General features: G+C 36.9%; 1 protein-coding gene across 14 annotated transcripts in view; it reads right to left on the bottom strand.

Annotated features, from left to right (window-relative positions):
- The window catches only part of LOC126369484 (uncharacterized), a 156,668-nt gene that overhangs the window by 7,977 nt on the left and 127,784 nt on the right, over positions 1-20,907 (bottom strand). For 10 of the 14 annotated variants that reach the window (XM_050013910.1, XM_050013912.1, XM_050013911.1 and 7 more), the window contains 8 exons: positions 20,757-20,871; positions 20,529-20,561; positions 19,699-19,764; positions 17,422-17,516; positions 16,802-16,971; positions 10,804-15,480; positions 10,466-10,525; positions 1,025-1,185 (listed from right to left, as the gene is read on the bottom strand). In XM_050013910.1, coding sequence (XP_049869867.1) covers positions 1,025-1,185; positions 10,466-10,525; positions 10,804-15,480; positions 16,802-16,971; positions 17,422-17,516; positions 19,699-19,764; positions 20,529-20,561; positions 20,757-20,871 — 5,377 coding nt within the window. The remainder of the gene's footprint in view (positions 1-1,024; positions 1,186-10,465; positions 10,526-10,803; positions 15,481-16,801; positions 16,972-17,421; positions 17,517-19,698; positions 19,765-20,528; positions 20,562-20,756; positions 20,872-20,907) is intronic. The other 4 variants (XM_050013907.1, XM_050013916.1, XM_050013909.1 and 1 more) reach the window with 4 other exon arrangements.

Here is a 20,907-nt window from a genome sequence, read left to right as displayed (position 1 = left end):
GAGACCGCTAACATATATGTACCTTTGTCGGAGAAACCACAACGAGATAATGTTACCGGACTTGTTTGTGTATGGAAACGTTCTCCTATATTCTGTTGTTTTACACTTTCTTTCGCATTACATATTCAAAGTTTAGTGCTCATATAATTTAGCTTTGTTATAAGTAATTACTCTAAGTAGATACATGTAGTTGCATACCAAGAGACTAAATCAATTAGCATAAGCAGATGTTGTAAACATTTACCTCAATAATTATTCCGGAGTAGTTGTGTTCGTGACGCGGCCGTGCTATCGATCAAACGATGCGATGCAGTTGCGTGCTTGGAAGTTTAACGAGATTGTACGTCAAGTGATCGCCGCATTATAATCGCATTCCGATATTCTGTTCACGTTTTGTGAACATCGATACCTCGACATTATCGTACTTACTTATTATTTTGCAAACAATGAGAAGTTTATAGAAAGTATTTGGGTCATATTTTCTTATGCATGAAATACTACGAGTGTATACGTTGACATGGTAATGGTTCTCAAGTCTTCGGGGAAACATCAAGAAATATTTCTGTTTTTACATCGTTAATACAGTTTAAACAAAAACAGCGTCTCTATTTGTTACGATTGAGAATTTATGTTGTCTGTTCCGTTATGATAATGTAATTGTTTGTTTTCCTTATGCAAGGTTTTATCATTGAGTCGAGTTAATCGGAAATCCTATAACAGGTGTTCATAACAGCTTCGTCGCAGTTTGTCTCAAATTACCTCTATCGAAAATTTCTGCATCAAAAATTACATTCTGATGTGATGTTTGTCAAAGAAACCTCAAAAAAAAAACACTCTAAAAATTCGCTAGTTTCAATCCAGGAAAACAAAATTAAGTATCAGTTTTTATGGCGAAAAACAGCGTGTCTGTTTCAAGGTTTTGCTGAAGAAAAATCATATGAGAATTCTATTTTTCAAGGAGGCTCTCACTCGGTTTTCGCTATAAGGAGTCGAAGTAATGTTATGTATGTCATGAATACATTACCTGCAAGTACTTGTTCCGTTTCTGCTCCCGGTAGAGGCGCTTCATGTGCTCGGCCTGCTGGCGCGCCAGCTCGCGCTCTGGCACCAGCGGCAGCGGATCATGCCGCACCGGGCATCGATAGTGGATGTTTACGTCGCTCTCCACGTAGCGCCGGGGAGATTCTGGTAGATAAATAAGTCGTTAATATCATATATAAATAATACTACATGTAAGTGTTGTGATGATGTGATCTCTTTGAGGCACACATTGCTGAGGTTGGTAATCCACCTCGTAACCTACATGATAGATGAAGAATAACACTATAGATACCTCTAATAATACTGTTAGTTCTTTAAACGTACGTATAGTTTGAAATGCAGAAGCATAGCTTCAAATATAAATAATACATACTATAATGGGTTAGACAGAAAGTGGTTCCGCTTCTGGCAGAAGAAACTAACGTTATTTTAGTCTGACAGTTCTAAAAATATAACCGTCCTTCACTTTCAACGATTGTTAAACAGGGATAAAGCTAGTTTTAGTACTGTCTAATTCGATTAAGTGGGTTCAGGAATCAGCATCAGTATTGTCAAAAAATAGTATGTTTTCGAAGATGCGTTCTCTACTATTTTAGAGAGAATAAACGCATGATACACGTTTTTAGATTTTGTTTTTCTTATAAAGTTGATGTCTGCTTGAATGAGCAAGTTATTAGCCTTTTTAACCTTTAGTATGACAGATAGGAGGGTTACTTAATCAATTCAGTTTTATGTGTCTTTTTTATTTATCAGACACGTAAGATCAGAGGCCGAGACTGGCATACGGCAATCTGATAAGTGACATTCTTGCTATACTACATAACATAAACAGCCTATATATGTCCCACTGCTTGGCACAGGCGTCACTTTAATCAACCGGAGGGGGTATCGATAAAACTCTGCCCTTCTCTATATATAATAACTTATAAATATATAATAACTTATTGAAACTGTTGCCTCGTCAGAATTGAGTACCTATTTTATAATAATAATGAAAATACTTCTGTATTTTCATAGAAAAATTATTGTAAGTACTATAACAATTCTTCCTGTGCGCATGGACCCGAAGTTACTCTATGAAATATTATCCAGCGAACAAACCGTTGTATCTGAAATCTAGATTTAGAATAGAAAATATCGTGTAAATCCTTTCCGGGGTGTAAAGAGCAATTGATCAATTTTACTACTTCACGCAAAACAAACAAAAAAAAATAGGGAAAGCTAACCTATTACAGGCAATCACCAATGAATGTCTCACATACGTATTGCTTTACTGTACTATTACTATAACTCATGCGTACAAGTAATTAGCACGATACAATTTAAATAATTACGAGATGATTACGCTACAGTTACAATAGCATTTTGTCCAAACAACATACTATAGGTACTACATATTCACGATGTTTCTTCCTAGGTAGTAGTAGATGTTATGTGATATACCTACCCACACGATAGAAGAAGTAGATATTTAATTTTAGAGTCAACTTTATCGTTCTGTACAATTACTTCGATAACAAAAATATTTAATTTACCGGATCCTATTTTTCTTATGTCTAGGTGTCGCTGACTTACTATAATTAGACCCAAAAATATCTATTAATTAGCCAGAGATGCAAATAAAATTGTAATTACTTTCAAAACTTTCACGCGGTGTTAATTTTATAATTGTACAAATTAGAGATTACTCTAACAGAGACGTTTTCTTGTGAGTTGTCAGTGAAAGTAGTTGGACAGAATGTATGGTGTGTCGTAACATGGTGATTGGCGATATTCGGCGGAGGGTAGGGCTGTCAGACGCCCTAAATTGTAGGGATAGTTGTTAAGAGAATTGATCTTCAAACTATGCTATAAAAAGTGCCATAGATTTTTGTAATTTTATAATTTTCAATGTAGTGTCAACCAACATATTCCCAAAGTAGGTACATTCCAATAAATCAAACGTCCAAAAAACTGTTTCTTTTTTAATTAATTTAGTACGTTATGACAAAAGTTTGCCTTGCAATTACTTTTACAATGCATAAGATTTATCAAAACTATACAACAGTTTGATTTATTATTAACAATTTGATGTAACAATGTTTTAATTTTACAAAAGAACGGCATACACGCAGAATCGAGTGTATTCCTTGAATTCCCTGTTTATGGCAAAAAATATATTGACGAGATGACAGCCCTACTGGAGTTATGTGATGGCACGTAACGATCGCACGTGGGCAACCGGTTTGTGAGGGTCCCGCGGAAGTAAATGCTACTCGGTACCAGATGAGAAGCCATAAACAGTTTCTATAGAAAAAGGGAAAACTTTAAGCGCCATACAAAATTTAGGTCTTATTAATATGTTTGTTATTATGATTATCGTTAACATCGGCATAGTTGTAGCTAGTATAGAGAGTAGTGACTGCAAAGATTAAGTTATACCTGTAAGTGTAATAGATGGTAAAGAGGTAAGAACGAAGAAGTAATTGAAGCATACTGTAGCTGTACGTCACTTGAATAAACTACAAATGTAATGGATACTTTATTTAACCTATTAAATAGTAAATAAAAGAAACACAATCCCACTTTCGCCTACTAAACAATGTGACCAACGTACTAGAAACAACGTACGTGACTTAAAATATTGTAAACGGCAATAAAAAATAAAATTTTTAACAAAAAAAAACCGACTTCAAACGCAAAACTAAAAAGCAATAAATAAATTTACTTCGCACAAAGTAATTAGTACGTATTTTCAATTAGTTAATTAATTTATAATTCTGAAGCCGGTGCCAAGGAAATGCTACGAAGACGAAGAACGAAGTACCGATTCATATATTTTTCAATACTGATTGTTTTGTAATTTTTTGTTTGACATTGTTTTGTAATTGCTTTGATATAGGTATTAAACAATATTGTGTGTACATAGTAATTTGATATTGTAGTAGGGTTGTTGTAGCATTTACTTGGCACCGACTTCAGAATTATAAATTAATTAACTAATTGAAAATACGTACTAATTACTTTGTGCGAAGTAAATTTATTTATTGCTTTTTAGTTTTGCGTTTGAAGTCGGTTTTTTTTTGTTAAAAATTTTATTTTATTTTACGATTTTAAGTGATGGTTAGACCGAGCAAGGATGCAGACAGACAGATTTTCTGATTTATATTCATATATAATAATATAATATATTATTAGTAGTGAATTGTTTACACACACACACTCTCACACGCGCTAACGCACACGAGCACACGCGCACGTACACACGCACACACACAGATACACGCACACACACACACACACACATGTGTATGTGTACATACACACATGTGGTTGTCAGTGGAAGCTGCTATCATACACACTCACGCATACATATAGATACAGTAGATTTCGCGTGGTGCGCTCGCTGCTAAAGCAGCTCGCGTGTCCTGTTTATTCGAAACTGTCCCTCTTCGTATGGCGGCCATTTTGTTTTTCCGCCATTTTGTTTTTTTCACCGGCGACAGAATTTGACCAAGATTTAAATGGGTGTCGTGGAAACAAACAAAATCCAGGTGCAATAGGTTTGCCACACCGTAGGATGTCTCCCTGATTGGGAGCAGTTTTCAAAGATGACGTTCCGATCACACCCCTATACATCATTTTTACCCCCAAGACATTTTCTGGAAAAACAAAATTTTGTATGGCGGCCATCTTGTTTTTTCGCCATTTTGTATTTTTTTCACCGGCCATTAAATTCGACCAAGATTTAAATAGGTTTCGTGAAAGAAAAATTGGTTCAGGTGTGATAGTTTCGCCAGGCCGTAGGGTGTCACCCTGATGCGGAGCAGTTTTCGAAAATCGGGAAGTATTTCCATACTTAACATGACGATCCGATCACAACCCCGATATATATTTTATATCCCGAGACATTTTCTGAAAAAACAAAATTGTGTATGGCGGCCATCTTGTTTTTCCGCCATTTTGTTTTTTTTTTTACGCGCTATGGAATTTGACCAAGATTTAAATAAGTGCTCTGAAAGAAATATTGGTTCACGTGCGATAGTTTTGCTAGGCCGTAGAGTATCTCTCTGATGCGGAGCAGTTTTTGGTGACCAGAAAGTATTTCCGTACTCTACATGACGTTTTGAGTAAGCGCCCCATACATTATTTTTACCCAAACGGGCTTCTTCCAAAATCGACAAAATTTTGTATGGCGGCCATCTTTTTTTTCCGCCATTTTGTTTTTTTGCACCGGCGATTGAATTTGATCAAGATTTAAATACGTTTCGTGAAAGAAAAATTGCTCCAGGTTGTATAGTTTTGCCAGGCCATAGGGTATCTCCCTGATGCTGACCAGTTTTCGAAGGTCGGGAAGTTTTCCCGAAGCCTCAAGATCGATCCGATCAATATGACTTTACAAACGCACTAGTCGCTCCTACGATTTTTGAAAATTCCCCTCGATTTCTCTGGTCTTCCATCATCAGATCCTGACTTCCTTGACATGGGACCCCCTTGGCTATATCTCCTTTCAAACAAAAAAAGAATTATCAAAATCGGTTCATATACGACGAAGATATGCCCGAACAAACATAAAAAAAAAAAAAAAAAAAAAAAAAAAAAAAAAAAAAAAAAAAATATACGGTCGAATTGAGAACCTCCTCCTTTTTTGAAGTCGGTAAAAAAGCGAGCAAACCCGTGAAAATGAGCCGGAATATGGTCGAAACACGAAAGCCCTTTGGAATACAAAAACGGTTACTTTCACGAGATAGTAATGTCATGTTACAAATTGAACTAAGCTATCTTCTTAAAACTGTACAGAATTTGGTTTGTATGTGAGCGTTTGTACGGATGCTCAATATTTCAGTCAACAAAAGCTGCTAGCAGTTTCAATAAGTGTGATTTTGGTTTGTCATTTGTCGTTGTGAATCGAGCACATATACTTACAAATTGAGTGCGATACAGTTTTGTGAAGAAAGCTTACTTATCTGTTTGTACCATTGCAATTCCCAGCACGCGTATTATCGTGCGTGCGCGCGCTTTGTATACTAAACGCAGTTGTCATTTGTACCGCATATTTCGCATTTTAGCATACTTTGTAACCATTAGTTGCATTGTTTAGGTATACAACGACCATTTTTAGCAGTTTTAAAGAAAGTTAATGTGAAATATGTCTTAATCTACGCTGTATAAATATGCAGGTAGTTGCCTAAAAGTATATTCTGTGTCTTTAAAGAGAAAGATGTCTGAATTAATATCACTTCAGATTTGTGATTGTATATTAAACAGAATATTAATTTGAGCTCGCAATTCGCATTGATTCAATGCATTTCCGCATAACGTTGGAATGTTTATCTAATCTACAGGGTTGGAACTAGGCTAGGCTCAGTATATTTAGACGATGGATTCTCAGAAAGCAATTTCTGCACCTTCGGTAATTATAGGCGATCGCACGAAACTATTGGAAAGCTAGCTCGGGAGTAATAAAGTTTTCACTTCGGAGTAACGCAAGAAAACGCTATGAGTAATAAGAAGCGTATACCATTATTCAATTGAGCCAATTTAAAATTGGAAAATGAATTATTATACCTAACCATTAGGATATAATATTTACAGCTTTAACTCAATAAGTATTCTAATTTATCCAAGCAGGATAAAGGTCTTTCATCACAGGTTGTAACATACCTATAGACTCTACAGAATTAGTTAAATTTCGAATTGACTACATAAAGTGTGAATTATGTTATCGATTACTTCGAAAAGCAAGTAGTATCTATTTCATGGTGTACTCAAGTCACGTAATGACAGAAGAGAGTAAAAATAAATAAAAGTGCGCAAATACTTTCGCTTACGATCGGTCAGACACCGCAGTGGCAATATGGCACGACGTGACCAAACTACTATGACAGATAATATCGGAACAAACGATGCCTGCCATACGTTTTACTTTGACCGAAGTTTATCGTAGCAGCACTTACTCCCAGCTTCAGAGTTCGCCAGTTCCTTTCTACCTCTTGGCAATAAGTAAACTGCCCATTATTCTTAGAAAACCACCGCAAATAATTATATGTTATCATAACATAAGCTCACGACTATACTTATCCCAATTTGGATAGTCAGAAGTACATCCATTGCAAGATGAACTAAGTACCCATGCCTCATCGAGCTTTCTGTTAGACTAACGTGATAGGTGATGAGCCGTATCGCCGTTTATACTGAATGATCGAACCGAATGTGTTAGTGAAACTGCACTTAAGATAAAATCATAACTCAGTCTGGTGCCGGAGTTCGACCCGTGTAAATTTACATCGAAAAAAAGATCATAAACATTAAAAGAAACTCGAAGGCGGGTGGAAATGCATTGCAGCATTGTTTCCGATCTCGCAACACGCGATATACTAAACAGCGAATATTAGAGCGAAACTGCCACTGTATCCAAAAACCTTTTCCAGACATCTCTGCCTATCCCCTACCTATATGTTTACGTGAAAATACTAATATCTCCATCAAAGCTAACTATCAAAGTATATATCTAGTTATCTGACGTACACAAGAAATTGAATATCTTGTAAATAATATACAATCAAGTAATAGTAACCACTAATTTGCCAGTAAACTGAATAGCGATTAGAATGATTTCATCGGAAGTGAACGTAACAATTTGCGGCTGACATTTTAGCTTTAGTTTTAGTTAATTTTCTTCCGAGATAATCATCAGTATCATAGACAGAAATCAAAACGTGCTCCTTAAAAAATGTAGATTTTAAAGCATTTCATTAACAGGTAGAAGTAGAACTCATTAGGTTTTCACATGTGATAGTTTTAGTACTTTTTGTACAAAAATTGTATAATAAATAAGCTAAGGTATAGATAAGAGCGGTAAATATAGAGTCATAAAGGGCTAATTAATGGAACGCCAGCTCTTTCCATACAGTAGTAGATAGTTTCTGTAACACGATCTATCAACAAAATCGGTCGGTCATAACGTTAACCCTAAGTATCGATTAACATCTTTCGAAAATTAAGTTCAAGTTATATTGAGAAATAAATTAAGCAAGGAGGTATTTTAATACGGCACGACCTCTCAAATTTCATAACCAGACCACTGAGGCGAAACATGTCAATTGAAGGCAACGATCTGTTTCGATGTTCGATAACTTTAAAAATAAAAAAGAAATTCAAATCTGTTAAAGCTCATACGTAGTAAATAGATAGAGACACACTGTAATATCACTCACAAAAACTTGAATGCAACTACCAAATTAAAATTAATATCAAATAAGAATGCTTTTTTCATGAATAATTAATTATGCAAATTAAATTTGGAATTAAAATACCCGATAAAAAAATATGAGAGAGTAGGTAATAAACCAACCATGCGCTGTCATCTTCTTAATCTGCTTCAGAATGCCCATTGTCACTACACTAAACGCACTATGTCAATAAAACAATGCACTCTATTATTTGTGTTGTCTACAACTGGCTTTGCGATCGCGACGACTGTCGTCGGCTACACCGGCGGTAGATCAGATGCACAACAACTTTCAACGCGCCATTCTCTGTTAAAATCTCCCGCCAAAACGCACGCTGCGTGAGCGCCACTTTCGTGCGACTGCGATTCTACACGCACCGGCCCAAAAGATAAACTTTTGGTCTAGTATTTATTACCGTGACTAAGGAGGAGGTCGGATACTACTACACTACACTTTAATCGACTAGAAAAAAAAACCCAATGTCTTAAATATTGCAGGTTCATATGTGGATATGCTTCACAGTACAATAATTAACTATAGATATTATAATACACAATGAACAGGACAGAAGCCGAACCGTGGAAATTGTTTGGTAAAAAGTTTTCAATAGTCAACAATAGATTACTCACTGTACGGCAGCGGTGCGTAAACATCCGGATATATGGTTGTTCTGTTCCCCCATTCGCTAAAATCAGCTACTGTGTGACGATTTTCCTCTGGTTTATCACTAGATTTTTCTCTAAAGACGACTGTGTCACTCTTTATATTATGTTGATCACTATTATCTTGAACTGACAAATTGACACAAGAGGTAGAAATGTTCTCGGATTGTAATTTCGTTCGATCGTAATGTTTGACGTCAGTGTCACTAATGACCCTAACATTATCGTTAAGCTTTTGCAACTGCAAGCATTTGTATTCATCTGTTTGTTCAAGTGGAGCAATAGTTTCATCTTCTAGTTTATGTTCTGTTATCGGTGAACTTGCATTTTTTGGAGTGGTTTCGTATTGTGGTACGCAATCTTTTATTTCAAACGACTCGTTGTTTTTTAAGTCATAAGAAACTCTCTGGAATACGGATTCGTTAGGGTTACCTTCTTTCGGTGAAATTAATTTTGTTTGAGTAGTCTCATACTGTGTTAGGGACTCTTTTGTTTCAAACGACTCGTTGCTTTTCAAACTTTCCGAGTCACTTTTCAATACAGAGTCGTTGGGGCTACTTTCTTTCGAAAAGTACGCATTATCATCTTTCTTATCTACATCTTCATAAAGTAGATTCTTTTTCACGTATTTGTTTAATGCCACCAAAGACTTCGATAAAGAACCAGACGATGGAACATCGCTGAAAAATCCATCGTCTTCATAACACGCATCTCCACTGTTTACCACACCGTCCTCCCGGTTCGCTTTTTTACATTTAAATTCATTCATTTTGCACAACACTACACAATTTATTACTGTAACATGTTAGCACTATACTTTATAACTAGACGGTTTGCACTGAAGTGAAGAGGTACTAGATAACATAGATAAGCATATTTTATCAGAGACTAAAGGTAGATAAACTTGTTATTGCATTTATAGACGGACTTATTTTATTAGCAGCACTAGTATCACATAATATAATATGATTCGCGATTCGCGATGCAAACAACAACACACCGTACGAGGTTAGACGCGGTATTGACAGTCGAAAAACTGAACCGACAGGTTTTGGCAACCTAATCGAGGTGAATGACGTAAATCTTAGACTGGCCGCACATAACACTGATATAACGATCCACTTTTTGCTATAAATGAAATAGTCTTGAGTCCAAATCAATAATTACGTAGCAAATAGCATTACGATGACATAACACTGTGATAGTAGGTTATAACAGTTTGTTTGTTATAAGAAATAAATAAAATTATATTAACTGGTCTTGAGTCGAGACGACGTATGTTGGCGGCGGTCAGAAGAATAAGTTAAGGGGCCGATTGTTTTGAACAAAGGCTATTGTTTCTTTTTTATTCGCACAGATAATATAGGTGTAATTGCACGCGTGCTGGCTCTCACGACGCGGACGAATTGAGCAGTTTTAGGAAGGAAAGTATAATGATGAGTATGATGATTATATTCTAATGATAACAAAAGTAGGTCATGATGGGAATGTTTCATATATCTCCTGATTTTCTAAACTATTATGAGTATTTCTAAATAATGTTATACTAACCTGTATCTGATAAACTTCCGTGTGGCGTTCGGCGTGGAGGTTCCGGTGCTGAGTCGGTCTCTATTAGGGTATAACAAAACAGGATAATAACGAGAAAACAAAACATAAATAAAAATAAATCGACAAGATATATTGACATTTCGTTATGCACTCCACAGAGTTAATTATGTACAGACAACAGCATACAAATAGTCACGCTATCCATATTCACACGCAGACACGGAACACATAACGAACATCAACAAATCTTTAATGAGGAAAGCGTTTATGTACAAAGTGCTCCAAAATTAAACATTACGCAAGAAAATAAAAATTTTAGGAAAAGTTATGAAATTAACCTTGGAATGTGACCGTGTGTCTCGATGGCATGACAAAGGGCGCGAGGCGGTAGGGCCACGAAGCGGGCGGCGGGCGAGGCGGAGCGCGCGGCGGCTCGTAGCGGCTCGCAGGCCGGTGGACTGATGGGTCGAACTCCTGCTTCGCGAATGCATCACTCTTCAAAATAGAACTTAACTTCACTGGTTCTTTTGAAACCATTCTTTTAATTTCTTTTCTTACAGGAGAAGTACGACCGCGTATCAGAGTAGTTGGTTCTGTTATAGACCTATTATTATCGCTTTTTTTCGGATAGCGATGTGCGATCCAAGGACCAGCTAAATAGGGCGCAATGTCCCGGAGTTCACTGACGTCAGGAGCTGACGCATATATTTGTCCTAATATCGACATCGCTTCGAATCTCCTTCGAATACGGTCCACTTCCCCGATGCGACATTCTGAAGGTTCTTCGGCGGATCTAGATCTCGGAGCCGTACGTCTACGTAGAGTCGCTAGTTTCGATATAATGTCTATATGTGGCATATAACGATTTGTTTGACGTAGCGGTATACGCGCCACTGGCAGAGCATTTCTGGATCTGTCTCGTCGCATATAGAATCTGTCGTCAAAAGACCATTTATCGCGAGTGAGTTCCGGGTCGCTGCGATGGCGACGTAAAACAGCGCCAGCCGCGGAAGGAGAGTCGAACCTGCGTGCAAGGCGGCGAACCTCTCCCGCACGCGCCAGGTTAAGGTACGCGCGCCAGTATCGCTCCGGGTCAGGCGAGGGGCTCCGACTGCGCCAGATCGTTTCGTCACTGGAGTACCTTAGCGTGTCAGGCGTCCGCCGCTCCGCTACGTACACTTCCGAGTGCGGCGAAGGCGATCTTGAATGTAGTTCAGGTTTAGTCGGGAGCGACAAAAATTTATTCCTTTCGCTCTCGCCGAATAACTCTTTAAAATTTGCACAGGATTGTGATTGAATGATTGGGTTTTTTTGGACATCTATTTCATTGGATCCAGAAGGTGTAGTAGTAGGCTTAGCAGTTTGATCCTGGCTAACTTTTTCATCGGAACCTTCCCTTGCGTGGTAAACTGTTTTAGATGGAGTAAGCATGTTTTTTACAGACTCAAAATACTCCACCTTTTTTTGAACTTCCTTTTTTGGTTCTCTGTAAATGACTGTTTTATTTGAGACATCTGAACTAGCCGTTTCTGTTTCACTAGCAGAAGATTGATATTGAGTTTCAGTTTTTTCCACCTTTTCTGGGGTGGGATAAACCAAATGTCTTTCGTTTTCGTCTTTTGCATAATCGGTTTTCTTCTTGCTTTCTGCTTCAACTTCTATTGTTAGTTCTTTTGGAAACTGCGAAACAACATCTTTATTTTCCGAGAAAACTTGTTTTAGTTGAATGTTTTCTATTTCTTGTTTCAAAGTAAGCGGAGCTGCAGAATCAAACTTGTTAATTCTATCTAACACTTCTTTGCTAATCGTTTGTGAAATCTTCCTCTTTTCATTTTCACTAAGGCTCATTTGAATTTTGTTTACGTTATTTTTTAGTTCTTTGACAGAGGTTATAGGGCAAGAAATAGCAGCTATTGATTCTGATTTACAAAGATCTTTTTCAGGCAAAGGACTGTATGGAGGTGTTATTAATGAATTGCATCTTACGTGTAAACCAGGCTTATTGGCACCTTTATCTTCATGTTTTACATCCACTACAAAATTTTCAGATTCTTTGTTTGATTTAGATTCCAATTCTTTACTATATATTGCATTTAGTTGATTTTTTAAAGCGTTCACTTGTTCCATGGATAAACTACTCCATAACCGATTTCCTAGACCAATTTTTCTTCGTAATTCACTCAAAGAGGAATCTTGATGTAACGTTACTACAGGTCTCACAGGAGCACGTTGGTCATATTTTTCACTTTCATTTTTTCTGTTGATGTTGAACGCTGTTTCTGCAACGCTAGTTCCTCTCCAAAGTGGTTTGTATGTGTCTTTAGATGATAAATTATCTATTTCCAACACATCATAATATGGTATTTGTTGAAAATGATCTTTCAGATCCTCGACAGATTTTTCTTTAACTCTAAGACCTCTGTCTTTATCATAATTCCAGCGGAAATCTTTTACGTCGCGTGGATAAAATAAAACGTCTTTTTCGTTCTGAGCAATTTTGAGTTTGTAATAAAGATTATTCAATTCTTCTTCAGCTCTCTCAATTGCTCTTATTTTTTTCCAGCGATCAAAATCTATGATTTCTTCATCTTTCCTTCGATGTCGTAAATCGCAAGTGGAAGTTGTTTTTTCTAATTCTGCAACTCTTTCTAAATATGCATAATATCTGTTTAACTCTCTAAATCGTTCAGATCTGATTTTTGAATTCTGCATATCTTGAATGTATTCTTCGTATTCCGGGTCCTGTGTGCGTAAATTAGAATCGCTTTTAGTTTTGGAAAGATTATCTTGATGAATCTTTGTATCAGCATCACCCGCACTTCTCGTTCGTAAAATACACTTCACATAAGAATCTTTAGGGTGTTTGTTTTGTTTTACGTTGTAAATACGTCGGTATGAAGGAGACCTCACAGAAACAGGAGAAGTCGATTGACTTCGACTTTGAGATGAAGTTTTCTTTACCACTTTTGGAGAAACAGGTCTTGATGTTTGCGAAAAAAATAAAGTAGGATATTTTTCTTCTTCGGTCTTGATCTCGATTACTTCTAGTGGGGGTATATTACGTCTTGTTACAGTTGGTGATATAGGACGCACGGTTTCAGTAAATACTATTCGAGCTGGAGACTGTGATTTATTCCTACAAGGAATTATTGTTTTCTGGATTTTGTGAGTAACTTTTGGCGAGACAGGGCGACTTGTTTGCGAAAAGATCAGTCTTGATGGAGACGGTTCTTTTTCAATTGGTGGTTCATGACGCCTTTTGTGAAATATTACAGTTGGAGACCTGGGTCTAGATGTTTGTGAGAAGTATATCTTATTCACAGGTGGTTCACTTTTACTTCTGACCGTGGCCAAAGATGATGAAGATCCAAAGTCGTCGCGTTTTAAAAGACTATCGAATTTTCGGACTTCTTTATGAGTCCTTCCAGGCCATGACACTGAACGGGGACTTTGTGCTCGCACTGGAGTTGGGTATCTATCCCACATTTTAAATCGAGATAACGAAACTGGTTTTCTATGTATCAAGTACGAATTTATTGATTTTGGTGTAACATTATCTTGAGGGTAGGATTGAAACATTTTTGCTTTTTGCATTACTGTTGTATTGGGCTCAATCATGGAACATGAAATTGTTGGAATATTAGTATTGCCTAAAAACAGATGCTGAAAGAAAGAATCAGACACAACAGCATCTCGAGTCCTTTCAATTTCCTTTGAATTTAGGTGCACTTTTTTACGTAAATTTTCAAAAGATCCAAAGTTAGACGGTTCATTGGATGTGTCTCCAAATTGACTGCCACATTCTGAATCGTTTGATGACTTGCTTGTAGCCTTTTTGGTTGATTTAACTTTAGGTACTTTTTTGGTTTTGGCTGCATCCTTTGACTTTTTACTACACGATTCATGGCAGGGTACGCTTCGAGGTCTTAAAATCACATTGTCCAATGATTTTTTTTTCTTCAGATTTGTCACAATCGCAGTTTTAATATTATTTTGTTTCTTTGCTGTTGTAGGGATATTTAAAGAAGATTTTGATATATTAGAGGATGACTGCAGAGCAATTGGTTTTGATTTAATTTGTAATTTAGGAGCTAAGCAGGGATTTGATTTAGCATGGATGTTTGAAATTTTTATTTTGTTAACTTTTTCGGAGGTACGAATCATATCTCTGCTTTTATGAGTAGTTACAGGTGATGATGATTTTACATTGGATAATGGTAATGGTTTAGGAGAGTTTAGTTTTGATGAAGGCGTACTAGTCGTTCTCGCTGCAGATTTAGACTTCGCTTTGGCCAAATCAATTCGTTCATTTCGCTTTTCAGAACTCCATAATTTATCTAAAGATGTGACTTTGTCTAATATATTCGATATAGGAGTTCTCCTACCAGCTCCACCTTCCAGTACAACAGATTGATGATCATCACCATATTTGCTGCGAATAGAGTTATACTCTGTGGGCAATAATGTTCTCCTTGGTGATCCAAAACTACTGGTTCCCTGTGATTTCGATTCATTAGAAGATTTTATAGTCGATTTCGGAGATGATAGATTTTTTCTGTTAATTGCAGGCGGCGCTGATATTGACATGACCCGTATGTTACTTTTTTGTTCGGTCGATTTAGTGTCTGGGACAGATCCCCTTTTTGTTATTATATGAGTATTTTGTCGAGTCAATTTATTGCTTATTTTATTTCTAAGAAAGTCAACATTAGAGTGACTTGCGGTTGTAGAACGTTTAGGTGAAGTAGATACTGGTCTTGTTGAAGTGACGAGTTTCAGAGTTCTACTATTCTTCGATGACACTCTTCGGGGCGGCGCAGGCGGGTACTCAGCCACTCTACTCTGTACATCTACGTTACTGAAGGAAGGTATCCGCTTCTTAAATTTATTTTGGGCGTCGGTTTCAAGACTGGTCACAGGGTAGCAGATGACCTCGTGTAACTTCGGCGTTTTCTTGTGAACTCTGATCTTCGTCAATGTAGATGATATCGGAATATATTCAATTTCCGATTCGTCTGTGGAAATTTAACCACTGTTCAGTAGCGCTTTCTTCTTGTGCTGATTAGGTGTGATAAACTCGTGAAGTTGTGGTTCGGCGATGTCTGTGATGCTGAAAAGCATTTTGCGTTCACTAACCGTGGTTCTACAAAGTGCCGTAAGTAAAAAATCTCGTGTAACATGAGCAACGCAGTGAATGTTTAATTTTGGAGTCTACTTGTGTTACATGCAGATTACCTTAGTACGCAGCCAGCCGAAGAGGACCCAGCACCTTATTATCGAAGTAGAGTAACGTGCGGATAGTGTGTAAATATGGACTTACCTCTGGTGTGTTTGATTTTAAACTAATGTGAACACGGTCGGAGAGCAGTTACGGTCATTACAACACGACCTTGAACGGGCCCGTACTACAATAGCCTATATGACACTATGTGTGCGACACATGGAAAATGCACTAACCTTGACCAAGTTCGTTGATATACGTAAACGTAAATGTGCAATTTCAATAATATTTGTTGTATTTTTTTGGGTAGATTATTTTAAATCTTTATTAAATCCTAAGGTCGAAATTTTCATTCTGACGTGTGTTCATATAAGCGTCCATTTAATATTAATTACCGACACCAATTTGAATAGTTCATTCGCAAAACCATGCTTTGTTATGTTGTTTGTTCGTTAGCGCCCAAGAAAGTTGTTATAAACGCCTACATACTCGTAAAATACTTAGAGGCGCATAAAGCTAGGATAAGCGTATAACTACGTCTGTTAAATAATTGAGCGCTTATTAGTATCACAGGTTCATATTTATAGAAATAAAGAGGGACAAAAGTACCTATAAAATATTAATCTATAGATTCACCTAAAGAGGAAGTCTTAAGATAACACTAAGCTAATTTATTTTCCGACTTGTTGATACATAATAAGATAAAAATATGAGTTTCGATTACCAGAGGCGCGTGAAGCTGCCAAACGTCTGTTTCATATACATTAGAAAATGAACTCTAAGTTTCAGATTCTAACAAACTCAAATTGGTTATATATAAATAGGGATATATCTGGGTGGTTAAAAAGGCCATATTTAAGCAATTCATTTAAGACAGCAATATTGCTATTTGTTGCTCACTTACTTTTATGTGCGCAAATGTCAAATTGCAATTCGCGTTTTAGATGAATCGTGTCAATGTGGTGCTTTTCAACCCCCCTGATCTGGTTATAACCAGTAACTTCACGCGCCGTGATCTATTTATATTTACAGTATAGTATAGGACAGAAGGTGCCATATAGGCACGTGGCTCTTGTAATTAGAAAAAAGTAATATGTGTTAAAAGATTAAAATACCTTGTCTAGGTGGGGCAGGGGACCGGAACCCTCGTAGTGGGGGCTCTCCCCCGGCCTGTAGGTCCCTGTAGGCGGCGCGTCGCTCCGCCGGGGATAGTGGGGCTTCTGTGTCCTCGCGTCGTCTGAACACCAGTGTCGAGTCAGACTCGTAGCCTGACTCTTTTAGCGCTCTATTGGAGATACAAACATAATTTTAAATTATCGTAATTATAACGGATTATACTAACATGAAAGATTCAAACAGTGAGCGCATTGTACAGAATTGGATCGTTTCAAGATAAATTATGAAATTCTGATTTTACTAAATAAAGACAGATCTAAAACTAACAAAACAAGTTCGTCTTTTTTCTATTTAACTTATTTATGAATGTTAATAAAGAAGACGTAATAAAAAGTACGACATTTTATCACGTTTTTCAATGTCCGTTTTATTCAAATTTCATAGTAATTACGTACGTAGTACCTTCTTATAATCTCTAATAATAATAATAATAGCAAAACCGTCGGCTTCACGATGGATGTTTCTGCTATTAAGTTTCTATAGGCGTTCCATTTTATTAAACCTTCTATAAGTATCTATATATAGAAATTCTAGAATATTCTCTGTAGTGAGTACTCACCTTGCCATGTTGGATTTAGATAAAATAGCGGAAGTGATGTCTTTCTTCTCCTTTGGCGACGCTTGCGGTAGTGACGTGGTACTCGATATGTTTTGCTGCAATATTGAAGTTGAATATTAATACAAATTAACAATATTTGAGTTCAAACTACTGAGTTACAACATTGGTGACTGTACAGTTCATGCTTGAAGCGTAGGTACCTACTTGAAGGCACGAGAAAATCATGCGCGCACAATTCAACGCTCTCGGCTGATCATTTATCATAACAAAATTATAAAAAAAGTATAAATATATGCATAGCTCCTTATTTACAACGTAACAAGTTAATAGAGATTTCAAGACTCCAACTCGGTCACTGAAGTGGATCTTGCCAACAGTTTTACAAGATATCCGCAAAACTTGCAGAAGATAGATATCTTCGTATTGTTAACTTTACATCCTTATTATTAACACAAGAGTGGCTCTCATTCAACGATAAGTTCGGGTGTTTCCTGCCCTCACGGCACGACAACTGCGCCGCAGCGTAATTTATATGGCAGGCTTTGACCAATAAACTTACGACGTTTATTCACGTAGATAGCATACGCTGCGTTTATTGGTCGAAAGGCGCGCGGCGCGGTTGCCGAGCAGAGCCTGCAGGGAGCTTAGCCAAGTTGCACCGATTATAACAGTGACAGTGACTAACTCCCCTGAACAAAAACGTTACAAATCACGTACATTTATTTTACAGTCATAGTGGCCCTGATTCCTGCAGACACCTCCTAATTTTACTTTAAATACCTGTCATTTTGTCATCTTGACAGCTCTTAATTTCGGAGGTTTACAAATATTTCAGATTAAATCCTCAGCCTCAATGTCATTTTAGATTAAAAAATGCTCTGTCAATATCCTTTCCGTGATTGTGTTAAGACACATTTCTAGTAAGAAGTTGATAGCTATTAACATGGGAAGTACCTTTGTAAAGCTCCGTGCAATCATTGCTGAGTGGTCAATTTAATTCTATTATAAACCATAGATAGAATTGGTTTTAATTATCGGAATGTGAAACCGAAAGGTTTCAGAGAGAATGCAAATCAATATTTTCTTGATTAAAACGTGGATATTGATTTCAAAAAAATAAATAATAAAATATGACCCGGGCGAAATAAAAAGGTAGGTATCTCGCTGGTATGCAAACCGTTTGACGTTTGCTGTCAACATAATTCTGTCGGGTTATTGGCCAATGTAATTTTTTTTGACGGTTGTTTTAGATTTGTGCTTAAAATTGACGTGTGTTCCATAAATTTTATGCTTGTCGATTACCCGTCTCTTTCCTTTTCGGCGGATAAGAAAATGACAGATATAACTTAAAATAAAATTTGATGGTGTTTACAGGAATTAGCACCAATAGGTACATAAACTGGTACTTTTGCTTTACAGGCACTGATATGAGAGAAAACTTAAAACCTAGTAGGAAGGCACGAGAAAACCATGAGCAAAACCCGTGCACCGTGCGTCACACACCAAAACCAGACAACGACGGCATTGCACGGTCAATCTAGATCACGACTGACCATGACTCTTAAGTCATTTTGGAAACAATGTTAGAAACTCAGCAGTCGGGCGCCTTATCGTAGAATGAAGACAGTACTGGCACAACTCAATCTTTTGGCAAAATGAACCTAGATTATTAACCTACAGAGGTTGCTTTACTTTTTGTATTACACGTTCAAGACATTTCTGTTTTTTTTTAAATTCGTCTTTCATCATCACCAGCCCATTAACGTCCTCACTGCTGGGTCACGGGCCTTCCCTATGGATGGATAGGGAGATCGGGCCTTAAACCACCACGCGGGCCCAGTGCGGATTGGTGGTTATTAACGACTGCTAATGCAGCCGGGACCAACGGCTTAACGTGCCTTCCGAAGCACGGAGGAGCTCGAGATGAAAACTTTTTTTTGTGGTCACCCATCCTATGACCGGCCTTTGCGAAAGTTGCTTAACTTCAACAATCGCAGACCGAGCGCGTTTACCGCTGCGCCACGGAGCTCGTCTTTATAAGGGAATAATGAGAAAATGCATTATTGGCAACAATTATACAGAGTAAAATTATATTGTTTTGAGTTGTACTAATACAATTCACCCATATAGCACGCAATCTAAATCAAGGTCTTCGCTGATGTCCGATACTTATTTATAAAGGTAAGTACAACATTACAGTGTAAGACATATTACAAGTCTATCATGATCTGGATTGACTGTGTAATGGCCACCAAAGGCAACACATAAAGGGCTTACACTCTTCTGAATGGCGCGAGCGAGCAATGTGGTGTAAGGAGGCAGGGGAGAATTCTCGTCTAGCCACTGTTAGTGCACCACCACCCGGCAGAGAACATAGCGTTAGTGTATCAATTGATTATTGGATGTTTATTCAACATTCTCATTTCCTTCCATAGACTTTCCTGAGTGAAAACTTCGTAATTATCGTTACAATGGATTCCATTGATATGATAAGCTAATTACTATATTCCCAATTGGGGTAATCAGAGGTACATCCATCGCTTAATGAACTAAGTACCCCACACTTCACCGATATTTTTGTGATGAGCGCCCTGCCGCCCCTCCGCCATAGAATAAGGAATACGACGTGCGCCGCCATCTATGTATATTAGTCTATAGCCAACTGTTAGTAAATCCAATGACCTCTTTCGAAAACTAAAGTAATTAAGTACCGATGATGTTACGAGATTTTCATTTTTCAATGTCGATACTAAAACATTAGTCAGGAAATAAGAATCATGAAAAAAAACCCTAATACTGGCATGTAATATTTTGTGAGTGATCTTTACAAGTGTCAATCTTTAGCAAATTTTACTGCAAGCTTTATATAACATCTGAAAATTCATTGTATTTATTTTAATTTACAATCAATTTTAATATTATTTCAATGTATTACTTATATTGTTAAAATTTAGTATTTTAAATACATTATTTTATATTAAACAATCACTTATCCATTATTATTTAAAGATATAAACAAATTAGAAAAATATAATAATTAGAGACAAGATATAAGTTCAAATGACATTACGAGAAACACACACAAAAATAGTGAAAAAAAATCGTACCCCATCAAAAATGTCCATGACCTCGTCCCACCACTAGAAAAGAAAAAAATAATTGTTGCTTCTTTTGAGGATGTATGTGAAACAGGCAGTTAGTTGAAATGAATTATGAAATGAATATTTTTATTTTCTGTCATTATTTTTTTGTTCTATTTTTCTAGTGCATGATGCGATTGTGGTAATGGGGAGTCCTATTTATTTGTGATAATATAAATTAAAAAAAATGCATACCTGTTTAGCTTCTTTATCTACTACAGATGATTTTCCAGGCACATAGTCTTCTATCCTTCCCGGTTGGTTTTTGTATACCTCTTGACTAGCTCGTGCCGATGCTAAGGTACTATACCTGAAAATGCAAACAATAAGAGATGTTCATATGGTA

The sequence above is a fragment of the Pectinophora gossypiella genome, chromosome 9, assembly GCF_024362695.1.
Source record: "Pectinophora gossypiella chromosome 9, ilPecGoss1.1, whole genome shotgun sequence".
Classification (NCBI taxonomy): domain Eukaryota; kingdom Metazoa; phylum Arthropoda; class Insecta; order Lepidoptera; family Gelechiidae; genus Pectinophora; species Pectinophora gossypiella.
This window is presented reverse-complemented; position numbering and strand designations above follow the sequence as displayed.